General features: G+C 42.1%; 1 protein-coding gene across 3 annotated transcripts in view; it reads right to left on the bottom strand.

Annotated features, from left to right (window-relative positions):
* ago3b (argonaute RISC catalytic component 3b) overlaps positions 1 to 25,575 on the bottom strand; it is a 146,600-nt gene continuing 121,025 nt past the window's right edge. For 2 of the 3 annotated variants that reach the window (XM_060904870.1, XM_060904872.1), the window contains exons 9-19: positions 24,587 to 24,706; positions 24,282 to 24,425; positions 23,554 to 23,687; positions 18,485 to 18,669; positions 16,154 to 16,313; positions 15,968 to 16,058; positions 9,211 to 9,405; positions 8,298 to 8,432; positions 8,074 to 8,175; positions 5,420 to 5,619; positions 1 to 1,657 (exon numbers count right to left, since the gene is read on the bottom strand). In XM_060904870.1, the coding sequence (XP_060760853.1) occupies positions 1,549 to 1,657; positions 5,420 to 5,619; positions 8,074 to 8,175; positions 8,298 to 8,432; positions 9,211 to 9,405; positions 15,968 to 16,058; positions 16,154 to 16,313; positions 18,485 to 18,669; positions 23,554 to 23,687; positions 24,282 to 24,425; positions 24,587 to 24,706 (1,575 nt within the window). In that variant the 3' untranslated portion in view covers positions 1 to 1,548. The remainder of the gene's footprint in view (positions 1,658 to 5,419; positions 5,620 to 8,073; positions 8,176 to 8,297; positions 8,433 to 9,210; positions 9,406 to 15,967; positions 16,059 to 16,153; positions 16,314 to 18,484; positions 18,670 to 23,553; positions 23,688 to 24,281; positions 24,426 to 24,586; positions 24,707 to 25,575) is intronic. The other variant, XM_060904871.1, reaches the window with a different exon arrangement.

The raw sequence follows: 25,575 nt of genomic DNA, 5'->3' as shown, positions 1-25,575 counted from the left end.
GGGTTGGGGCTCGTATGCGAGCGCTTGGTGGCCGGGCCTTTGCCCATGGGGCCCGGCCGGGCTCAGCCCAAAGAGGTGACGTGGGCCCGACCTCCTGTGGGTTCACCACCCACAGAGGTAGCAGTAGGGGTTTGGTGCAGTGTGGATTGGGTGGCAGTCGAAGGCAGGGGCCTCGACGACCTGATCCCCGGACACAGCGGCTGGCTGTTGGGACATGGAATCTAAAATATCAAACAAACTTATTTTGTTTAACACTCTTTTTGTTTACCATATAATTCATGATTAGGCTGCATCAGTTGCCGTCACTTTCATAAAATCTGATGCATTTTAGTTTGGGTGTTCCTTTTCGCCAATAAAGACATCCTGTAAAATATTTTGACCATATTCAAAAGTCTAACGGTAATGGTGGCACCATGAGGTTCATTTTTGGCCAAAAAACGCTTATTTTATGTTTTCGCGTAAGGTTTGAATCGCAATGTCGGACTCCGTTTATTGATTTCTTGTGACCCAGAGATCATGTTAAGAACCTTTGCAAGGGATTGAGAAGCATTAATGTGATTCATAATACATTTGTATTGTTTAAAAGTAGTTGAACAATGATTCAATGAACAGCTAAAACTCAAACTGTGCTTGATAATATATTTAGAATATGGACTAAAAATGTGGATCTAAGATATTTGGTATACTCTATAAGCTGCCATAATGTTTCATGAAAAGTGATCGAAATTTTGTCATAAAATAGCAGCTTTTTCCATAACTTTGAGCTCCTGGTGCCACCATTAAACTTTTGAATTTTGTCAAAATATTTCACCCAGTGTGTTTTCTTACCAAAAGGAACATAAAAACAAAAATGCAGCATGATCGGAGGAACTTTTCATTTTTAGGGGGCAACTGATGCACCGTATTCCAGATGTTATTTCATAGTTTTGATGTCTTCGGTATTGTTCTACAATGTAGAAAATAGTCACAATACAGAAAAACAAAACAAAAACCTATGAATGAGTAGAGTAGGGGTGTACAAACTTTTGACCGGTACTGTATATACAGGCATGCCAATGTTCCGTACGATATTGCTTAATTATAGCTTGGTAACATTATTGTATGATCATCTGCTGGCTCTAAACAGTTCTTTAATACCACAGCGCCCTCCAGTGGTGGTACACTAGCGATTATGAGAGTGAATTGTTTGACCTTTAGATCGGAGATCAAGTTCCCCAATTTCATTTCAGTTAACTTAATCTGATTTATAATAGACGGACACAGATAAACTCAACGCTAATAAATAAGTGTTCAAATGCCATAACTTTCTCGGGTCTCACAGATCTACACAAGAAAAGGAAAGTAGTAGGCTCTGAGAAAAGCCTGGCTGTTTTTTTTTTTTTTTTAAACTATTCTATTGCATAACAGTGTTAAATCCCACCCCTCCCCTTTGTTGTAGTTGCGTTTGGTTTGCTTTAACAGCAGAGCAGCCCGGGACTTGTCGCTGGCGGGATGGGGGAGTAGGCTTCAGTGCATGGTGTCATATGAGTGACAGGAGAGTAGGAGGGGCTAGGCAAAGTACATGGTCCTCAGAGTGTCGTGGTGAATCTGCACAGCTTTGGCCAGAGCTTGGGGGTCGCGACCATTACTCTGTCCTGACACATGACTACCCTCCGCACTGAGAGAGAGAGAGAGAGAGAAACAATGAGTAATTAATGCGCATAAAAATAAAACACAGTTGTAATTGCCTTCAATATTTAGACAGTAACATCTCATCTCATTGATTTGTAAATGTTTTTATTAAAAAAAAAAAGTTAACACCCTCTAATCAGACCACCTGGGCGGCACGGTGGTGTAGTGGTTAGCGCTGTCGCCTCACAGCAAGAAGGTCCGGGTTCGAGCCCCGTGGCCGGCGAGGGCCTTTCTGTGCGGAGTTTGCATGTTCTCCCCGTGTCCGCGTGGGTTTCCTCCGGGTGCTCCGGTTTCCCCCACAGTCCAAAGACATGCAGGTTAGGTTAACTGGTGACTCTAAATTGACCGTAGGTGTGAATGTGAGTGTGAATGGTTGTCTGTGTCTATGTGTCGGCCCTGTGATGACCTGGCGACTTGTCCAGGGTGTACCCCGCCTTTCGCCCGTAGTCAGCTGGGATAGGCTCCAGCTTGCCTGCGACCCTGTAGAACAGGATAAAGCGGCTAGAGATAATGAGATGAGATGAGATGAATCAGACCACCTCCCCCAGCCCCCGCCCTTAACTGGGAGTCTGTGAAACAAGACTGCCTCTGCTCCCATTTTTTTTTTTTCTGTAAAAGATGTGTAATGTTATTTTTGCTAGGTCATGATTTACAGCGGAGCCCCATACTTAAGAGAAATGCATCAACCTGATTTTTAATGGCTTTCGCGACTGTAAATGCAAAGCAACGCATCTCAAACACCTGACCACAGGACAACGAAATTTGTATTTTTATTTACATAAGATAGATGGGTTTTTATCCAGGATGGCACAGTGGTGTAGTGGTTAGCGCTGTCGCCTCACAGCAAGAAGGTTCCGGGTTCAAATCTCATGGCTGACGAGGGCCTTTCTGTGTGGAGTTTGCATGTTCTCCCTGTGCCTGCGTGGGTTTCCTCCGGGTACCCCGGTTTCCCCCACAGTTCAAAGACATGCAGATTAGGGAAAATACCCAGCCAAGCGAGTGCATGCTTCGTGCTGATCCCAAGCCCGAAAAGATTGGGGAGGGTTGCGTCAGAAAGGGCATCCGGTGTAAAAACCTATGCCAAATCAAATATATAAATCAAACTGATTTGCTGTGGCAACCCCTAACGGGAGCAGCCGAAAGAAGAGAGGGTTTTTAATCTAGCGCTCATTTTTAATTTGCTTTTTAAAAAATAATGTGGGATTATTTTCTAAACACATTTTAAGGAAGATATTCACAACTATTTTGTATAAAACTAGTTAAAATATTCGCCCACTACCTTGTTGGACAGGTTCTATCATGTAAGGACGATAGATGGATGTAAGTGCAGGAAGTGTTTTATTGAAAACATGCTAGCAAACAGATTCAAAACGTAGACAAAGGCCGAGTTGAAAAACAGGCAGTGAGGCCCAGGCAGGATATCAGCGGGAATACAATACTCACAGTCCAAAAACACAGAATCAAAACTAGGAAAGCGACACAAAATACAAGGCTTAGTAACGTCAGAGGCAGGGAAAAGGATGTTTACTTTGCAAAGTCTATCTGTTACTGAGAGTCCCTTATATGTATGTGCTGTGATTGCACTCTAATCAGGAACAGGTGCAGGGTAATTAGTCCTAATGGTGCTGCACGCACACAAACGTGTGTGGACGTAACCGATATAACCAGAGAGCTGTTTGACAGATCAAATTTGATATACTGTATACATCATGCATTGCGGTCGCGCTGAAAAGAAAAACAAAACAAAACCCCTTTTACTTTTTCAGATAATTATTACGTTCTTTCAGGACATATACACTCCGCAACCACTTTAAGAACACCTGCACCCGTCTTTTCGCACTACCTCATCTTAACAGCTGCTAGTTTGTTTTTTCTGCTTATTTCATGTTTACCTGCTATACCTCAAGTGCCCTTGACTGTTTGGTTATTTGAACCAATTTATGTGTGTGTGTGTATATATATATATATATATATATATATATATATATATATATATATATATAAATATAAAGTGCTGTCAAGCGATTAAAATATTTAATCGCGATTAATGTCGCGACTGTCATAGTTAACTCACGATTAATCGCAATTTAATCGCACATTTTTGTCACATGAAAAACCATTGTAATTCTCTTATCAACATAAAAATGTGAATGGGCTTGCTTTGTACCAATGTTCTTTTTATTGCAAAGCATAACACGTCTTGACACAGCCACTGCAAAGTGAAACCTAAGCCGAGCACCGGTGCTAGCAAAAGAATCATTAGTGAAGTGATCTACGGCTTGAGTTAGTCTACAACTCACAGTGACGGTAGGCTTGACATGCTTGATTATAATATAAAGTACACCATTATATTAACTTTAAGTTGTTCGTTGATAAATATTGCATTGAATCTGATCTTTACTGTTTCAGCTCACTTAACACATTTTGTACTTTTACACTTTCTGCCTGTTGATGCGTCGCGCTGTCCAATCAGAGGCGGCCAAATTTGCATATTACAGGAAGGATTTCTGGGATAGCATTGAGTTTACAGTTCAGAGGGATCTGGCTTCTTTAGACGCTGTCTTCTTAAAACTGAATAAATATTTAAAAAGAGCCAAATGAGCCAGTCTTTTGAACGGCTCTTTTCAAAGAACGGATCACAAAGATGCGGATCCCATCAAAGAGCCACAAATCCCATCTCTACTAGCGCGCCCTGCCCGCGCTGGTTCTTTGGGGGGGGGCGGGGGGCAGAGGACTCTGGCTGTGCGGGGCGTGGCATTACAGTCTAGCTGCTATCGGTTTTCTGTTCCAAGTTCCTGGCAGTTTCAAAAGCTTATGAAAAACCTACATCATGCCACAGAGCGTTAATCTCGCGATAAAAACTTTATCGCCGTTAAAATTGAGTCAAGTTAACGCGTTAATAACGCGACATTTTTGACAGCACTAATATATATATGAGTGTTTAGTCTACGTCTAGTTCATATCTAGAGTGTTTATACTGTTTATATTGTCTGAGTGTTTAGTCTGTGTGACACTGTTTATATTGTCTGAGTGTTTAGTCTATGTCTAGTTCCTATCTAGAGTGCTTATACTGTTTATATTGTTTGTTTTTTTTCAATTATTCTATTTTTATTTATTGCACTGCCTGTTTGCACCGTGGGTCAGAGAGGACTGAAATTTCATCTGTGCTGGATGTCGAGCATCTCATCTCATCTCATTATCTGTAGCCGCTTTATCCTGTTCTACAGGGTCGCGGGCAAGCTGGAGCCTATCCCAGCTGACTACGGGCGAAAGGCGGGGTACACCCTGGACAAGTCTCCAGGTCATCACAGGGCTGACACATAGACACAGACAACCATTCACACTCACATTCACACCTACGCTCAATTTAGAGTCACCAGTTAACCTAACCTGCATGTCTTTGGACTGTGGGGGAAACCGGAGCACCCGGAGGAAACCCACGCGGACACGGGGAGAACATGCAAACTCCGCACAGAAAGGCCTTCGCCGGCCACGGGGCTCAAACCCGGACCTTCTTGCTGTGAGGCGACAGCGCTAACCACTACACCACCGTGCCGCCTGACTTGACAATCATGTGGCAGAAACATAATACATTAAAGTTCCAGTTCTCTAAAAAGTGTTTTTTCAAATTTGAAGGGGAAAAAAAAACCCCAAACAAACAACCAGGCACTAAGAGAAACATCTAACTGCATTCTTACACTCAGTGTTTCGTGAATAAAATGACATCCTATATGATAAATGCTCTTACCTGTCGTGCTCCTTGTCGACCAGGTGGTAGCGAGCACGGAAGGCCACTAGGTGGGCATAGTAAGCAGGCGCTGGGATGGAGACGGAGCGTGTGCAGCGTACGTACGTGTGGCACAGCTGGTAGGTGAGCAGCTGGAACTCATCGGCTGTGAAGCAGTTGTCATCCCACAGCACATGGTAGTGTGAGGGCCGGCTGGTGCCCTTGAGACACAGAAAAAAACAAAACAACAGCTTGGAGTTAAGGGTGTGATCCAAAAGACTGCTTGCTTCACAAGTCAAAAGACTGCTTGCTTCACCTACTTATCCCCGTACTCCAAATCAGTACAAATTTATTCGTTATAGTTTAATGACACACTTGCATCATGTTGGCTAAGATTTCCTACTGGATAACAATACAGCTTTAATTTAAAAAAGTGTCACTTTCATTCAACCCCCTTTGTTCTGGAAAAACACATTCTGAATTGAAAAATTCTCAAACTGGCAATTCCAGAAGAATGCAGGTCGGTCAATTATGAACAATCCGAACCCTGGGAACGCATCCCCTATCTCCGCCCACAAAGTCTTAAAAAGCTTGGCTCATGAGTGAAATACAGATCCTGATGAGTGAGAAGTGAAATGCACATCTCCATGAACTCGCGTGCTCTCATGTGAGACCGTTTCTCTGGACACTAGCAAACACCTTTGGGACACCTTGTGTCCATGCTCACTCGAGTCCAACTCATGCCCTAATTTTAAGGACTTGTGACTTGAACTCGGACTTCTTCCCGTTTCCGGTTGAGAGTACGCCGTGCGTATTCTGGCTGCCGCTTCTCACCGGACCTTTTCATCTCATCTCATTATCTCTAGCCGCTTTATCCTGTTCTACAGGGTCGCAGGCAAAATGGAGCCTATCCCAGCTGACTACAGGTGAAAGGCGGGGTTCACCCTGGACAAGTCGCCAGGTCATCACAGGGCTGACACATAGACACAGACAACCATTCACACTCACATTCACACCTACGGTCAATTTAGAGTCACCAGTTAACCTAACCTGCATGTCTTTGGACTGTGGGGGAAACCGGAGCACCCGGAGGAAACCCACGCGGACACGGGGAGAACATGCAAACTCCACACAGAAAGGCCCTCGCCGGCCACGGGGCTCGAACCCGGACCTTCTTGCTGTGAGGCGACAGCGCTAACCACTACACCACCGTGCCGCCACCGGACCTTTTTATTTTATCTTTTGTTTTTATTTTTTGTGTTTGTGTAGTTTGATGTTTGTTTTTGTTTGTGCCCGCTGGTTGTGGTGTAGCTCCAGACCCAGTTTTGGGCGTCGGTTCCCTCCAGGCCTTGGTTCACCGTGAGTGATGCCTGTGCTCCTGGCTATGGACTGCAGTGAGCTCGTTGTTCATTTTAACATTGTGGTTGTCCAGTGCTCCGTGCAGCAGTGCTTTGCGTGATGTTCCGAGCGATGTTGCTCGGTGGCGTCGCGGCAGCTGTGCTGGCGGTGTGGGACTGGTTTTCGTGCGCCTTTTGGTGGGACTGTGGCTGCTACACCATTGGAATGACATCCTGACCATTATTTAGTGGACTTCCCCCCCCATAATTATAAAGCGACCTTGGGTTTTGAGAAAGGCGCTATATAAATTGAACTTAATAATAATATTATTATTATTAGTGCATTAACTGCATTCGGACTCGTAAATTGGAGACGAGGACTCGGATTTTTTCTTTATTTTTTTGTAACATGCCATAATAATTTGGCATAAGATATTTATATCTACATTAATTTTTGTACTAATTTCGTGCAAAAGTGTCACACCTGCGCGCCTTGGCGCATGCATCAGATAGACTCTCGGGCACGCTCCGAACAGTGCGCGTGCCAAGCGGACTCTTGCGTGCGCAGTAAATGACTCGCGCTTGCACAGGATTAAGGCGCAATCAGCGCGCCGATATTAAAACTGTGAAAGCGCACTTACTTTGCGAAGTATTGAGTTGTGTTGCTGACACATTACCGAGCCTTATTTCCTTGCTTGGTTTCCTGATCCCCGATGTCCTGTTTCTCGTCTTTGATCCTGTCGAATCTATGATAGCCTGTTTGTGCCTCGCTTGACCTATCGCCTGTTTCACTGTTTTGCCTGCTGTTCTGGATTGTTTACTGTCTTCACTTGTATTAATAAACACACCTTCTGCACTTACATCCGTCTCCCAACCATCTCTGACAGAATACTTCACACTCCCTGATAAAGAGAAGCACATTCACCTGTTCATATATGTCATGTTCAGGAAGAAACTAACGTTAATTTGCTTTTTCCTGAAACAGCCACCGTCAAACGGTGCAGTTGGAGTCTTGTTCTCGGACTCGACTTGGATCAATAGTGGACTCGAATTCAAAATTTTTCTTAATGACTCGGACTTGAACACTGGGGACTTGAGACTGGACTTGGACTCGAGGTATAGTGACTCGACTACAACACTGTACTTCTCTGTACGCTCAGGCTGGCTGTCCTCAAGCTCTCTAGTAAAGAAGCTGTTTAAACACCATAGCTTTTAGCTTGACATGTTAGCCAACATCCACAACCACCACCACCAAAACACCATCTGAGCAAATATCTTTTCAAAGAATGATAATGGTGTCCCAATACTTTACTACGAACTTTGGTTTTGCGTGTTTACCTGTATTCCAGCATGACTGCAGAGGTAAAAGTCAAACTCATAGGGATGGGTGATGTCTGTGTCAACTGTAGTGCCGGCAGGAATGTTTCCACTCCGTCCAACCTGAGAAAAGCAGGAAGTAAAACGAAAGAAGAAAGAATTACAAAACCACCAGTAATCTACCTAGAACCATGAGATAAAAGCCTAACAATATATTCTTTAAAAAGGGCAAAGCTTTTTCTCACCCTCTCGTTACGGTCAGCACAGAAAAGGCGTGTGTGGTGACGTTTTTGCACGACGATATACGTGATGCCTGGTTGGTACTCTCTCTCCAGACTTATACAGGCTTCCCGAATAGCCAGCAGCTCATAATACAGCACCTGAATAATTTAGCATTAAACATTATTATCAAATGGCAGCCAGCTACTGAGGAGTCATTTCGCAAAACGACACTTTTTGAAGAGATTCCTGAAAAAAACAAACAAACAAAAAAAAAACCCCAAGGGTGCTCTAAGAGCACAATATCCCCTGCTGGCAACTATGCCATAACTCTGGTAAAATATGACTGAATTGAACGAAATTGCAATATGTGTATCATCAACATATAACAAAGAATGCTGCTAAGTTTTGGTGAAATTACGCCACAAATTACGTGAGGAGTTGATTTCAGAAGAACGTACACCCTCATGAAATTGTCAAAGTACAAGTTATTTAATCAAGGGTCAAAACTGGTAAAATTTTCACAAACGAAATTAAATCGCAATCTGCGTATTACCGTCATATAACAAGGCCTTTTGCCAAGCTTCGAGAAATTCGTCCAAAAATTGTCAGAGGAGTCGATGTCAGAAGGAGAACACACTCAGGAAATTGTCAAAGTATAATTTTGTTAATCAAGGGCTGTAACTCTGGTAAAATGCGACCAAAATGAATGAAATTACAATGTGTATTACCGAGATGTAACAAAGAATCCTGCCAAGTTTTGTGAAATTCCTCCAAAAAATTGTGAGAGGAGTTGATTTCAGAAGGTGAGCACCCTTCCTGGGCTGTACAGACGGACGGACGGACATAGCCACGACATAATCCCCCTTCAGGCCTTTTGGTCAGCAAGGGGATTAAAAAAATAAATAAATAAAATAGGTACACATTCAGAGGTCTGACCTGTCGGAACTGTCCCTCGGACACTCCATCTCTGTAGAAGATGAGGCGCGTGGGTTTGTAGCGTGTGGATTTGTAGAACTGGATGAGCAGCTCTCGGACCATGGAGGCCAGGTCTTGGATGATCTCCTGCCTGGGTCTCTGCACACGCACCGTGGCACAATAGCGGCTTGGGTGGGCATCCATGCTACCCACCACCTACACACACACACACACACACTGATCTACACTGAGCACTTAAATAGTGTACTTGGTACAGTGGGACAAATAAGTATTTAGTCAGTCACCAATTGCGCAAGTTCTCCCACTTAAAACGATGAGAGAGGCCTGTAATTTTCATCATAGGTACACTTCAACTATGAGGCCCACTTTACACGGGGACGGTATAAAACAAAAACGCAAAAGTCCGTTTTTGTTCTCACTTTTTTCCGCGTCTACACGACCGTTTTCAAGGAGGAAATCTGCGTCTATACGGTGACGCATAAATGTCTCCGCTATGTCTGCACGCATGCGCAACGTCTTCTGTCTTGTCTGATCTGCACATCTGCGCCGCTGTTCTGTCAAGTTATCCTACCAAGCCTACTACGCATGCGCGAAATCCAGGAGGGTAGGAAAATTCAACAGTAGTTTTGTCCCACCGATCAGCTGGGCTGATAGAAAATCGGTGAGAATTTCACGCATTTGCCGATTTTTATGTTTTGTGCGTATTGGTCGAGTCTTTGGCTGAGTCAAATAATTTGTAATGACTTGTTTTGAATAATAAAACGGTCTGTATGAGAACTTGCTAGGATAACTTTACAGAACACCGGTCCGGCTGAGGTACTGTAGTGCTCGAGGGAGGAGCAGGAGGAGCAGGAGCAAACCGAAACTTTTAATCTGCCTTTATTAAGTAACACTCACTCTTGTTTCGGTGAAGAAAAGGCAGTGTCCATCTCAGCAAAATAAACCCGTTCGGCTGCTAGTTTTGTTTTCAGTCTCGGGTTTATGGTTTCACGAGCGGCTTGAATAGGCGGCGCGCGCGTGCACGCGCGCACGCGTGTAACTTGGCGACACCAAACTGAGGAGCTCCAGCTGGGCGGGTGAGCAGGAAAACACATCTACTGCATTAAAACACAGAGCAGCTTGAAGGTCTGTTGGATCGATGTAATCAGACATGCACTTACTTTTTTTTTTTTTGGATAGGACAGTGTAGAGAGACAGGAAATGAGTGGGAGAAAGAGACAGGGAGGGATCGGGAAATGACCTCGGGTCGGAACCGAACCTGGGTCCCCGGATTTTATGGTATGATGCCTTAGCCATCTGAGCCACGACACCCCCACTTACTTTCTTACTTCCCGGGCTGTCATGTACAGTATATGACACATGTATGACGTAAACGCGTACCCGACGTGAGCAGATCCGAGCAGAGTTTTGCGTATTGGGTAGTTTAGACGGATATGCAATGGGGGCCGTTTTTAAACTTATCCACTTTGGAAGGCGTTTTCAATTTTATCCGTTTTTCAGCCTCGGAAACGCCGTCCTCGTGTAAACGAAAGGCACTTCTGATAAAATATTTAGTCGTTTTTACCCGACAGCGTCCTCGTGTAAACGGGCCCTGAGAGACAGAATGGGGGGAAAGAATCCAGGAAATCACATTGTTGGATTTTTAATGAATTAATTGGTAAATTCCTCAGTAAAATAAGTATTTGGTCACCTACAGGGAGTGCAGAATTATTAGGCAAGTTGTATTTTTGAGGATTAGTTTTATTATTGAAAAACAACTATGTTCTTGATGAACCCAAAAGACTCATAAATATCAAAGCTGAGTATTTTTGGAAGTTGGAGTAGGGCTTTCTTAGTTTTAGCTATCTTAGGAGGATATCTGTGTGTGCAGGTGACTATAACTGTGCATAATTATTAGGCAACTTAACAAAAAACAAACATATACCCATTTCACTCATTTATTTTCACCAGGGAAACCAATATAACAACTCAACATTCACTAATATACATTGCTGGCATTCAAAAACAAAAAAAAAAAAAAACAAATCAGTGACTAATATAGCCGCCTTTCTTTACAAGGACACTCAAAAGCCTGCCATCCATGGATTCGGTCAGTGTTTTGATCTGTTTGAGATCAACATTGCGTGCAGCAGCAACCACAGCCTCCCAGACACTGTTCAGAGATGTGTACTGTTTCCTCTCCTTGTAGATCTCACATTTGATGAGGGACCACAGGTTTTCTATGGGGTTCAGATCAGGTGAACAAGGAGGCCACGTCATTAATCTTTCTTCCTTTAGACCCTTTCTGGCCAGCCATGCTGTGGAGTACTTGGATGCGTGTGATGGAGCATTGTCCTGCATGAAAATCATGTTTTTCTTGAAGGATGCTGACTTCTTCCTGTACCACTGCTTGAAGAAGGTGTCTTCCAAAAACTGACAATAGGACTGGGAGTTGAGCTTGACGCCATCCTCAACCCGAAAAGGTCCCACAAGCTCATCTTTGATGATACCAGCCCATACCAGTACCCCACCTCCACCTTGCTGGCGTCTGAGTCGGACTGGAGCTCTCTGCCCTTTGCTGATCCAGCCACGAGCCCATCCATCTGGCCCATCAAGACTCACTCTCATTTCATCTGTCCATAAGACCTTAGAAAAATCAGTCTTGTGATACTTCTTGGCCCAGTCTTGACGTTTCATCTTGTGTGTCTTGTTCAGTGGTGGTCGTTTTTCAGCCTTTGTTACCTTGGCCGTGTCCCTGAGTATTGCACACCTTGTGCTTTTTGACACTCCAGTGATGTTGCAGCTCTGAAATATGGCAAAACTGGTGGCGAGTGGCATCTTGGCAGCTTCACGCTTGACTTTCCTCAGTTCACGGGCAGTTAGTTTGCGCCTTTTTTTTTCAATGCGCTTCTTGCGACCCTGTTGACTATTTTGAATGAAGCGCTTGATTGTTCGATGGTCACGCTTCAAAAGCTGGGCAATTTTAAGAGTGCTCCATCCCTTTGCAATATATGTCACTATTTTTGACTTTTCTGAGTCCGTCAAATCCCTCTTCTGACCCATTTTGCCAAAGGAAAGGAAGTTGCCTAATAATTTTGCACACCTGATATAGGGTGTTGATGTCATTAGACCACACCCCTTTTCATTACAGAGATGCACATCACCTGGTATGCTTAATTGGTAGGAGGCTTTCAAGCCTATGCAGCTTGGAGTAGGCCAACATGCATAGAGAGGGTAATGTGGTCAACATACTCATTTGCCTAATAATTCTGCACTCCCTGTACAAACAAGCAAGATTTCTGGCTCTCACAGACCTGTAACAACTTCTTTAAGAGGCTCCTCTGTCCTCCACTCGTTACCTGTATTAATGGCACCTGTTTGAACTCGTTATCAGTATAAAAGACACCTGTCCACAACCTCAAACAGTCACACTCCAAACTCCACTATGGCCAAGACCAAAGAGCTGTCAAAGGACACCAGAAACAAAATTGTAGACCTGCACCAGGCTGGGAAGACTGAATCTGCAATAGGTAAGCAGCTTGGTGTGAAGAAATCAACTGTGGGAGCAATTATTAGAAAATGGAAGACATACAAGACCACTGATAATCTCCCTCGATCTGGGGCTCCACGCAAGATCTCACCCCGTGGGGTCAAAATGATCACAAGAACGGTGAGCAAAAATCCCAGAACCACACGGGGGGACCTACTGAATGACCTGCAGAGAGCTGGGACCAAAGTAACAAAGGCTACCATCAGTAACACACTACGCCACCAGGGACTCAAATCCTGCAGTGCCAAACGTGTCCCCCTGCTTAAGCCAGTACATGTCCAGGCCCGTCTGAAGTTTGCTAGAGAGCATTTGGATGATCCAGAAGAGGATTGGGAGAATGTCATATGGTCAGATGAAACCAACATAGAACTTTTTGGTAAAAACTCAACTTGTCGTGTTTGGAGGAGAAAGAATGCTGAGTTGCATCCAAAGAACACCATACCTACTGTGAAGCATGGGGGTGGAAACATCATGCTTTGGGGCTGTTTTTCTGCAAAGGGACCAGGATGACTGATCCGTGTAAAGGAAAGAATGAATGGGGCCATGTATCGTGAGATTTTGAGTGAAAACCTCCTTCCATCAGCAAGGGCATTGAAGATGAAACTTGGCTGGGTCTTTCAGCATGACAACGATCCCAAACACACCGCCCGGGCAATGAAGGAGTGGCTTCGTAAGAAGCATTTCAAGGTCCTGGAGTGGCCTAGCCAGTCTCCAGATCTCAACCCCATAGAAAATCTTTGGAGGGAGTCGAAAGTCCGTGTTGCCCAGCGACAGCCCCAAAACATCACTGCTCTAGAGGAGATCTGCATGGAGGAATGGGCCAAAATACCAGCAATAGTGTGTGAAAACCTTGTGAAGACTTACAGAAAACGTTTGACCTCTGTCATTGCCAACAAAGGGTATATAACAAAGTATTGAGATGAACTTTTGTTATTGACCAAATACTTATTTTCCACCATAATTTGCAAATAAATTCTTTAAAAATCAGTCAATGTGATTTTCTGGATTCTTTCCCCCCATTCTGTCTCTCATAGTTGAAGTGTACCTATGATGAAAATTACAGGCCTCTCTCATCTTTTTAAGTGGGAGAACTTGCACAATTGGTGACTGACTAAATACTTTTTTGCCCCACTGTATGCATGTATACATGGTATGGTTTGCATCTTCCATACTGTTTTTTTTTTATTAAAAATGTCCACATAAGACACACAAACAGGAAGTAGAAAGGGAAATATAAAAAGTCTGATAAAAACAGATGTTTTGAAACAATGGCATGACAGGTATACAGTACTGTGCAAAAGCCTTAGGCCCCTTTTTTCATACAATCTTTGCTATAGATACCCATTTTATGACTTCTGCATTATCGAGTCAGAACACTCCAAAAACATTTTAGAGTCCAAACGTTCGTTTTCCAGGACAAAATTAAATGTTACAGGGGGAAAAAAATGCTTGTATCTGAGCAGCATATTCCATAAGAGAGCACTTTTCAGATGAAAAAAGAAAGAAAACATAATGAAGGCTGCTGGGTTTTGGTGCAAAATGAAGACGCGAGTGTGACAAAGTGTCCAGAAGAACCGTGGCTGGTTCTGGAAGATGCTCAGTAAAACCTACAGCTCATTTCCGCATAAAACGGCACTCATTGGACCTCAGACTACTATTTTTTTTTTTAAAGCAAAGCGTCGTCTCACACCAAATATTGACTTTGTTTCATTTATTATGGCTTACTGATTACAGGGTGACCCAAAAAAAAAGTTTACACTTGGTCGATTGCTTGTATAAACACCAATTTAGGTCTCTTTAACTTTGTTCAACGCTCCAATGATTGCTGTTGAACTCCTAATTCCACTGCTATGCTCTTTTCACTCAACTACATGTGCTTCGTTTGAAAATGAAGAAAACTTCTGCTGTGCCGGACTGTCTCCTACTGAGATTGCAACACAGCTGGGAATATCAAGATGTGCAGTGTACAAAATTAAAAACAAGTTAGAACGCACTGGAACAGCCAAAAGAAAGCCTGGATCTGGTCGCCCTTGGTCTGTACGGACAAAACACATGATTAACAAGGTTAAACGACGAATCAAGTCCAATCCTGTCAGGTCCATGAGAAAAATGGCTTCTGAGCTTGATGTCAGTCCTTCCTCAATGCAACGACTTGTCAAGAATGACCTTAACATGAAGTCCAGGGCCAGGGTGAAGGTTCCACTTCTTACTAAAGCTCAAAGAGAAAGTAGGGTGAAATGGTCCAAGGCATTGTTGAACATCATCAAGCATGCTGCGCCAGGTCGTGCGATCTTGTTCTCAGATGAAAAGATCTTCACTGTCGATGCCATATCAAACCGAAGAAACAACCGATGGATTGGAGGTGATCCCACAGATGTACCTGATGCTGTAAAGTATGCTAACACTACAAAGCACCCAGCTTCAGTCATGGTTTTTGGTCTCATCTCCTCGGATGGCAAGAAGATGCCTCTAGTTTTCATTCCCTCAGGTGTACGCATCAACACTGAGGAATATCTGGACATTCTGCAGAAAAAAGTCAAGCCATGGATCCAGACCAACTACCCTGATGGGAGTTGTGTGTTCCAACAAGACGGTGCCCCTGGTCACACTTCCAAGAGGACCCAAGAATGGTTGAATGCCAACCTGGAGGCATTCTGGCCCAAGGATATGTGGCCTCCCCAGAGTCCAGATCTTAATCCACTGGATTATAGTATCTGGGCAGCTGTGGAGGACAGTGCCTGTAAGAAGCCCCACCCTTCTGTACCAGCCTTGCAGAGGTCTGTTCTGAGATCTTGGAACCGGATGACCGCATCCTACATCAAGAAGACTTGTCAAGTTTTCCGCAGTCGTCTGGAGGCGGTCATGGCAGTCGGAGGAGGACACATCGAGAAGTAGAATCTACGGTGTATGCTGTTTCTAATGATGTATAGATTGTTAATAAAATTTGTAATAGAAGCTGAGATACATGATGTTGAAGTTTCATTTATGAAAGTGTAAACTTTTTTTGGGTCACCCTGTACAGTATATTTTTTTTAATGTTGAAACATTTCATTTCATTATTTTTAAGCCATTTTTGGTCGACAGCCTTTCTTTACATGTGGTTAAGACTTCTGCATGGTACTGTATCACATGATATCTTTAGTCCACCCATGACTTATTGTATAGTCCACCATTTCCATGGCTACATCCGAAGTTGCACATTACAACAATACATAAAAGTTCTCTCACCGCAGCGATGGAGGGCTTCTTGCCATCTCCTGCAGGTGGATGAGTGACATCAGCACCTAGGAAAATGACTGGCTGCTGGAAGACGGACGGACTACAAAAGGAGAAGGAATTAAGACCAATGAGTTGAGGTCCAAACCACCACATCTGCACCACAGTCCATGTTACAAGGTAAACAGTATTACCGACCGTTGATGAGGAACCAGAATGTTGTTGATGCCACCTAGCTTGACGTTGATCTTAAGGCAGAGGTTGGACAATGTCTGTGGCGATGTCTTCACCACATTCTTCACCTGCACACACTGAGTGGCCATCCCAAGAAGAGTGTCTCCAACACGCTTCACCTCCGCTGCACAAAACGCACACGAACGCACTTGAGCACAAATTTGTTACACAGTGTCTACAAAATGGCATCAAGCAGATATAAATGAACAGTGCAAGGACTACACATGAACTGATACTGTATATATAAAATCACTTGTACGGCAAACAAGTGGGTGATAACAGATTTGCCCGAGTGTGAGCAACTGTCCATATTATTATGCAAAAAAAATATTTAAAAAGCAGATAATTTAGGGCTACATGAAATAAAAACCCAAATTTAAATGGCAAACTCTTAATTTCTCACTGCAACTCGATTCAAAAACAGAATTTGCACTCCAACAACTACTGCATAAAACAAAGCACCGCTATTCACTAGGCTGCATCAGTTGCCGTCACTTTCATAAAATCTGACGCATTTTTGTTTGGGTGTTCCTTTTCACCAATAAAGACATCCTGTAAAATTTTTTGACCATATTCAAAAGTCTAATGGTGGCACCATGAGGTTCATTTTTTGCCAAAAAACGCTTATTTTACGTTTTCGCGTAAGGTTTGAATCCAGGGCTTTGAACCAGAATTTTTTTCCTATTGGTTCGTTCCAAACAGAAACGGAATTTTAACGTTTCCGGTTTTGGGTCCCACCATTAAATAGACGTTCCCGAACGGGTTAGAACAAAAAAATTTCGTTCCCGGAACGGTTAATTACGTTCCCTGTCAGCTGTTTAACAAATGGCTATAAAATTATGTCTCTGTCTCATCCAGCTTAAGCCAAATGTAGGCTAATTCTATTACAACCTTCATTAAATAAGACAAGAAATAATTCAAAACAATTATTATTTCAAATGTTGGCGATTTGGATTCTCAGTATGTCTTCCCATCTACACAAACAGAAAAAGTGCCAAAAATGAGAGATAATTCGTTTAGTGTGTTACCAAAGGCTAGTCAGGCCCTATGCATTGATAGGCTAACAGAGGTTAACGTCATTTAATGTTCGCGAGCCTCTCATTAACGTGGACAAATATATTGATATCGTGTTTGAAATTGACGTTTTCGAATAACGATAGACTGCAATATTTACCTCTTATTTAAGATGTGGAGACGTGATAGTAGTCCACCCTCCCGCTCTCTCCATTCAGTCAGCGAACGTCACACAGGAAGTGAACCCCAGACGGTCATAGAAACTTGCGCAGGAGAAGAATGACTTTTTTATTTGTAGGCTACGGAAACTTTGAGGAACGAAATAAAAACCGGTATTAACCGGTAACCATTATTTTTTTAATAAGCGTTTCTGTTCCGGAACATAAAAAATAATAAAGTTTCTGGTTTCGTTTCTGTTCCATGTGAAATAGAAAAAGTTCCCAGTTTTCGTTTTCGTTCCTTGAACCGGTTCAAAGCCCTGTTTGAATCACAATGTTGGACTCCGTTTATTGATTTCTTGTGAGCCAGAGATCATGTTAAGAACCTTTGCAAGGGATTGAGAAGCATTAATGTGATTCATAATACATTTGTATTGTTTAAAAGTAGTTGAACAATGATTCAATGAACAGCTAAAACTCAAACTGTGCTTGATAATATATTTAGAATATGGACTAAAAATGTGGATCTAAGATATTTGGTATACTCTATAAGGTGCCATAATGTTTCATGAAAAGTGATCGAAATTTTGTCATAAAAGTCACAAAATAGCAGCTTTTTCCATAACTTTGAGCTCCTGGTGCCACCATTAAACTTTTGAATTTTGTCAAAATATTTCACCCAGTGTGTTTTCTTACCAAAAGGAACATAAAAACAAAAATGCATCATGATCGGAGGAACTTTTCATTTTTAGGGGGCAACTGATGCACCCTAATATTCACCTTTATTCACTGTGAGTGACTGCATCACATGACCTTACATACAGACCTGAAATGCGAGTCCACAGAAGGAAAAGGGGAGAAAACGATGCTTCCAAGCTGTGTCTGAATTTTAAAATGACTCAGTGTAAGAATTTAATAAACACATGTATTGCTCCGGACACGACTGGTCATGAGATCAGTTCTCGGTGCAGCTCTAAATTATTTACAACAAGTTAATTTATCTTTAATCAGGCACCACTTTTAGTAGGATAATGGTGCAAACTGTAAGAAAGGGGAAGGCCGTCTCTACAGCCTTTATAGTGTTATAGCATGTGTTTATAGCAGGTTTTGTTTTGTTTTTTACCATAGACGGGCGTTTTCCCAGGTAGGATGACGATGATGAGCTGCAGGCCGGCATAGCTGTTCTTCAGGTGTCTGAACATTGGCTCTACACTGTCTGCTCCCTGAGCGTACTTGCAGAAACACGGCTGGCCCTGAATAGGCATCCCAGCATCTTTTGAAATCTTACGCAACTGATCGGTAAAGCTTCTGCATCAGAAATAAGGAGACCCAAAAAAAAAAAAAAAAAAACACCAACAACAACTTTAAAACCAACTATCAACCATCAACCCATGATAACAGAAAAAAAAGTATAACAATTTACTGCCTTTAGAACATCGTAGGGAAATATCTGATTCCTCCCCCCAAGTCCAGATAGTGCCTTATTTCTTCTGACATTAATAATTACTTGGATACGTTCAAGCCAAGTTATAGAATGCGTAATTACACTACCGTTCAAAAGTTTGGGGTCACTTTGAAATGTCCTTATTTTTGAAAGAAAAGCACTGTTCTTTTCAATGAAGATCACTTTAAACTAATCAGAAATCCACTCTATACATTGCTAATGTGGTAAATGACTATTCTAGCTGCAAATGTGTGGTTTTTGGTGCAATATCTCCATAGGTGTATAGAGGCCCATTTCCAGCAACTATCACTCCAGTGTTCTAATGGTACAATGTGTTTGCTCATTGCCTCAGAAGGCTAATGGATGATTAGAAAACCCTTGTACAATCATGTTAGCACAGCTGAAAACAGTTGAGCTCTTTAGAGAAGCTATAAAACTGACCTTCCTTTGAGCAGATTGAGTTACTGGAGCATCACATTTGTGGGGTCAATTAAATGCTCAAAATGGCCAGAAAACTGTCTTGATTATATTTTCTATTCATTTTATAACTCATGGTGGTAAATAAAAGTGTGACTTTTCATGGAAAACACAACATTGTCTGGGTGACCACAAACTTTTGAACAGTAGTGTATAACCCCAACAATTACAACTTCATTTATTCACACAAACAGGATTACGATAGGAAGTCCTACTTTATTAGGACTGCACTGCTATGGAACTTGTTGCCATCTACACTTAGTTTGTTTAAGACCAGCCTAAGTAATATTTATGTACTGAAGCGAGGCACGTACAATCCTCCAGGCTAGAAATTAATTAGGCACATCATATATTTAAGTAAATATAGATACCACATAGCCAGTTTTTTATTTGTAAATGCAACACTGAGAAAGTGTAACCTACTGCATATGTTGGTGCCTTCTTACATTATCTTAGTGTGGTAACTTGTATATTATTTTCCTATCTCCTAATAGTACAGTGGTGCTTGAAAGTTTGTGAGCCCTTTAGAATTTTCGATATTTCTGCATAAATATGACCTAAAACATCATCAGATTTTCACACAAGTCCTAAAAGTAGATAAAGAGAACCCAGTTACACAAATGAGACAAAAATATTATACTTGGTCATTTATTTATTGAGGAAAATGTTCCAATATTACATATCTGTGAGTGGCAAAAGTATGTGAACCTTTGCTTTCAGTATCTGGTGTGACCCCCTTGTGCAGCAATAACTGCAACTAAACGTTTGCGGTAACTGTTGATCAGTCCTGCACACCGGCTTGGAGGAATTTTAGCCCGTTCCTCCATACAGAACAGCTTCAACTCTGGGATGTTGGTGGGTTTCCTCACATGAACTGCTCACTTCAGGTCCTTCCACAACATTTCGATTGGATTAAGGTCAGGACTTTGACTTGGCCATTCCAAAACATTAACTTTATTCTTCTTTAACCATTCTTTGGTAGAACGACCTGTGGGCTTAGGGTCATTGTCTTGCTGTATGACCCACCTTCTCTTGAGATTCAGTTCATGGACAGATGTCCTGACATTTTTCTTTAGAATTCGCTGGTATAATTCAGAATTCATTGTTCCATCGGTGATGGCAAGCCATCCTGGCTCAGATGCAGCAAAACAGGCCCAAACCATGATACTACCACCACCATGTTTCACAGATGGGATAAGGTTCTTATGCTGGAATGCAGCATTTTCCTTTCTCCAAACATAACACTTCTCATTTAAACCAAAAGTTCTATTTTGGTCTCATCCATCCACAAAACATTTTTCCAACAGCCTTCTGGCTTGTCCACGTGATCTTCAGCAAACTGCAGATGAGCAGCAATGTTCTTTTTGGAGAGCAGTGGCTTTCTCCTTGCAACCCTGCCATGCACACCATTGTTGTTCAGTGTTCTCCTGATGGTGGACTCATGAACATTAACATTAGCCAATGTGAGAGAGGCCTTCAGTTGCTTAGAAGTTACTCTGGGGTCCTTTGTGACCTCGCCGACTATGACATGCCTTGCTCTTTGAGTGATCTTTGTTGGTCGACCACTCCTGGGGAGGGTAACAATGGTCTTGAATTCCCTCCGTTTGTACACAATCTGTCTGACTGTGGATTGGTGGAGTCCAAACTCTTTAGAGACAGTTTTGTAACCTTTTCCAGCCTGATGAGCATCAACATCACTTTTTCTGAGGTCCTCAGAAATCTCCTTTGTTCGTGCCATGATACACTTCCACAAACATGTGTTGTGAAGATCAGACTTTGATAGATCCCCGTTCTTTAAATAAAACAGGGTGCCCACTCACACCTGATTGTCATCCCATTGATTGAAAACACCTGACTCTAATTTCACCTTCAAATTAACTGCTAATCCTAGAGGTTCACATACGTTTGCCACTCACAGATATGTAATACTGGATCATTTTCCTCAATAAATAAATGACCAAGTATAATATTTTTGTCTCATTTGTTTAACTGGGATCTATCAAAAAGGTTTAAAGGTTCACAAACTTTCAAGCACCACTGTATTTCTGTAATTTTAGATATGTTATCCTTTTAACAAGACGTGGTCATCACTATCCCCCGCTACGAGCATTTTATGAAGACCTCTTAACACTTACGCCCTTATAAGCCCATTGCTTTAATATTGACTTATGTCATAAGTGCGATGACACCTTCATAAAACGCCACCCATTTTTTTCAGTAATATGAGCATGCAAAGTTTCACTGATGTAGATTATGTAGTTTCTGAGAAAACTTACCGAGATTGAGTCCACTTGTACAAAATCCAGTAATGAAAATCGAGGGCCATAACACTCAAAATAATAATTTCTTGTAAATGATTTTCTAACTCAACTTAGATCATGAATAGTAATATGAGCACACAAAGTTTCGTTGATATAGCTTATGTAGTTTCTGAGAGAACCTGTCCAGATTGAAATGGACAGACGGACTCCATTCCTATATACCGCTGCGCACTTTGTGGCGGGGGATAATAAGTAGGGGTTAGGTCACAATTGGGACGAAAATTCTGTTCCTTTCCCCAGTCACACCTCTCTATTTAGTTTCTCTTTGTTAGATGTAAATGACTATTTTTGGGATCTTAATTTCTCAGTATTTTATTGTAAATGTGTGACAAAGCCATTAAACTAAACTGAGCAAAATTAAAAAGAAAATTTAATTAGCACCATTTGATTCACACAACATGCCTACAACTTTAAAGGTGCAATTTCTTTTTTAAAATAATGACAACAAAATAAAAACAAAAATCTGAAGTGTGCAGAGGTATTCACCCCCCAAAATCAACACTTTATAGAGCCACCTTTTGCTGCAATTACAGCTGCAAGTCTCTTGGGGGTATGTCTCTATTAGCTTAGCACATCTAGCCACTGGGATTGTTGCCCATTCCTCAAGGCAAAACTGCTCCAACTCCTTCAAGTTAGATGGGTTGCGTTGGTGTACAGCAATCTGCAAGTTATGCCACAGATTATCAACTGGATTGAGGTCTGGGCTTTGATTAGGCCATTCCAAGACTTTTAAATGTTTCCCTTTAAACCACTCCAGTGTAGCTTTAGCAGTATGTTTAGGGTCAGTGTCCTGCTAGACTGTGAATCTTCGTCCCAAACTCAAACCTCTGGCTGACTCAAACAGGTTTTCCTCCAGAATTGCCCTGTATTTAGTGCCATCCATCTTTCCTTCAGTCCTGACCAGCTTTCCTGTCCCTGCAGATGAAAAATATCCCCACAGCATGATGTTACCACCACCATGCTTCACTGTAGGGATGGTGTTCTCAAGGTGTTGGGTTTGCGCCACACATGGCATTTCCCATGATGGCCAAAAAGATCAATTTTTGTCTCATTTGACCAGAGAATCTTCTTCCATGTGTTTGGCGAGTCTGCCACATGCTGTTGGGCAAACTCCAAACGTGATTTTTTTTTAAGCAATGACTTTTTTTTCTGGCCACTCTTCCATAAAGCCCCACTCTGTGGAGTGTACGGCTTAAAGTGGTCCTATGGACAGATACTCCCATCTCCGCTGTGGATCTTTGCAGCTCCTTCAGTGTTATCTTTGGTGTCTTTGTTGCATCTCTGATTAATGCCCTCCTTGCCCGGTCTGTGAGTTTTGGTGGATGGCCTTCTCTTGTCAGGTTTGTAGTGGTGCCATATTCTTTCCATTTTGCTATAATGGATTTAATGGTGCTCCGTGGGATATTCAAAGTTTGGGATATTTTTTATAACCCAACCCTGATCTATACTTCTCCACAACTTTGTCTCTGACCTGTTTGGAGGCTCCTTGGTTTTCATGTTGCTTGCTTGGTAGTGTTGCAGCGTCAGGGTCCTTCCAGGACAGGTTGATTTATACAGACATCATGTGACGCTTTGATTACACACAGGTGGAGCTTAATCAACTAATTATGTGAGTTATGAAGTGAATTGGTGGTACCAGCTCTTATTTAGGGGTTTCGTACGAAAAGGGGTGAATACTTATGCACACTCCAGATTTCTGTTTTTTCATCTTATTGTGTCACAAAAAAAGTGCACCTTTAAAGTTGTAGGCATGTTGTGTGAATCAAATGGTGCTAACTCTCCAAAAATCCATTTTAATTCCAGCTTGTAATGCGACAAAACAGGACAAACACCAAGGGGGATGAATACTTTTGCAAGGCACTGTAGGCGTGGTCTGCTAAGAAAAAGCTTGAGATTAAATGGGAATGAAGCGCAAAAGAGAAACCAAGAAAAGGAGGAGAGAAGCCATACTTGAGGATTTCCTCTCGGCACTGTCTCTGCGTGGCAAAGCAGGCGATGGCCCAGATTTTAATTTCTACACCAGTGTGGAACTGCTTCCCTCTCATGTCCCATACACCATGGCTTGGAGTGGCCACTGTGCGATTCTAAACACACACACACACACACACACACACGAACACACAGATCACCTCCTGAGCAAACACTCACCATCATAACAGATGCTCAAGAGTTTAATTAAGGATTTACTGCATAATGTACGAGTTAATGTATTGCTCCATGTAGGCAAATACGGTACATGGACAGACACTTTATGAAAAAATGCGAGGTATGGCACCTGAAATAATGATATATTGAGCACACAAATTATCATTAAATGCAAGTTTTCTGACTGGGATTGCTGCACAGTATTATCAGCTATAGACACAATCGTGATCAGGGAAAAATATATATATATATAAACATTTCATTAAATTTTGTCAATTCTATTCAGCAGTGAACAAACCTCCAACCAAATTCATGCACCTTACAGGAGAAATAGAAAGACGATGCATTTGCAGTCAGTGATAAAGTAGACATACAGTACGTTAATTTGATCATGCGACGACTATTCTATGCAAAACTGGATAAACTGCAACTAAATCCAGTGAAATCAAAAAAGAGCAACCCACTCAAAACCCGCACAATAACACACACACACACACACACACAAACTGCATGATTGAAAGGAGAGAAGATACCAGGAAGTGTTCAGAGCTCACCCTGCCGCCGTACTGCAGCATGGGGGCAGGCAATACGCGGCCGGTCACCTCGGCCATCTCATCCCTCACGCGGAACTGAAACTCCTGCACAAATGGGTCAGCCTCGTAGTTTGCACTGCGTACCTGTGACAGAGCGAGAGAGAAAAGATAGGAAGATGAGCAACAAGTCTTTATGTTCTAGGGAACCTATTTCAATTTCAAACTCATAAAAAGAAAAAAAAAAAAAAAAAAGAGAGCGCCTCTGAGCTCAGTGCTAGACCACGAGAGTGTGACGTGACACTCACCAGTCGGCTGATCTCCTCTTGCCGGTCCGGTGCTGATCGAGCTGTGGCTTTAATCATGGTGGAAGTTTGGTTATCGGTCAGTTTCTTAATGCAGCGCTGCCCAGCTACGATATTACACACCTGTATGAAAACAGCTGGTTAAACTTGATCACTCTGACATGATCTGATGAGAAGAGCAATACACAACTTAAAACAGAACAACGTTAAATGTATAAAGGATGAAAGACATCTAAAGAGCAGAATAAAGTCATGGTGCTGTTTAAGGTGTTTGTGTATTATTTATTTACCACAGATAAATTAGGTAATCCTCTCCAAATGTATTAACTAGATGTATAGAATATTCATTTCCTAACCTTAACAAATATTGTTTCCCAACTAGTTATACATAATGTCATGTTATAGACATCATTTAACAATACCAAACTGAAAATAAAATAATTGAGAATTTAAAACACTAATTGTGTTGCAACACTATACGGTACTAAAATTCAGAGCAAGGCTGTAATGGAGCAACCAACCACAAGGTAAAATAAAATGGCCTCAATGAGGCCGGAGCTCATACTGGCTAAGACGCACATAAAATCGTAAATGTGACAGGTGGCACCACCATTTTGACAACTTTTATGCACACCCACGTTGTACATGAGTTTGATCAAAATCTGATCAATCTTGTAAGAGGAATAGCGATTTTTTGTAAATTGTGGACAGACGACGATGTGCGATCGCATAAGCTCAACAGGCCTGGCCTGCGGCCAGATAAGCTATTAAAAAAAAATGGTTTTTTTGATGGATTTGACCATACGATGTCTGAATGTTGTACGTGTACCACCACAGGGAACCTGACCATAAGTGCATGGCAACGCATCTCAAACACTGGACCACCAGACAACGAAATCTGTATTTTTATTAAATATGATAGATGGGTTTTTAATCCAGCAGTTATTTAAATTTTTTTTTTAAATAACGTGGGATTATTTACTAACACATTT

The sequence above is a fragment of the Neoarius graeffei genome, chromosome 22, assembly GCF_027579695.1.
Source record: "Neoarius graeffei isolate fNeoGra1 chromosome 22, fNeoGra1.pri, whole genome shotgun sequence".
Classification (NCBI taxonomy): domain Eukaryota; kingdom Metazoa; phylum Chordata; class Actinopteri; order Siluriformes; family Ariidae; genus Neoarius; species Neoarius graeffei.
This window is presented reverse-complemented; position numbering and strand designations above follow the sequence as displayed.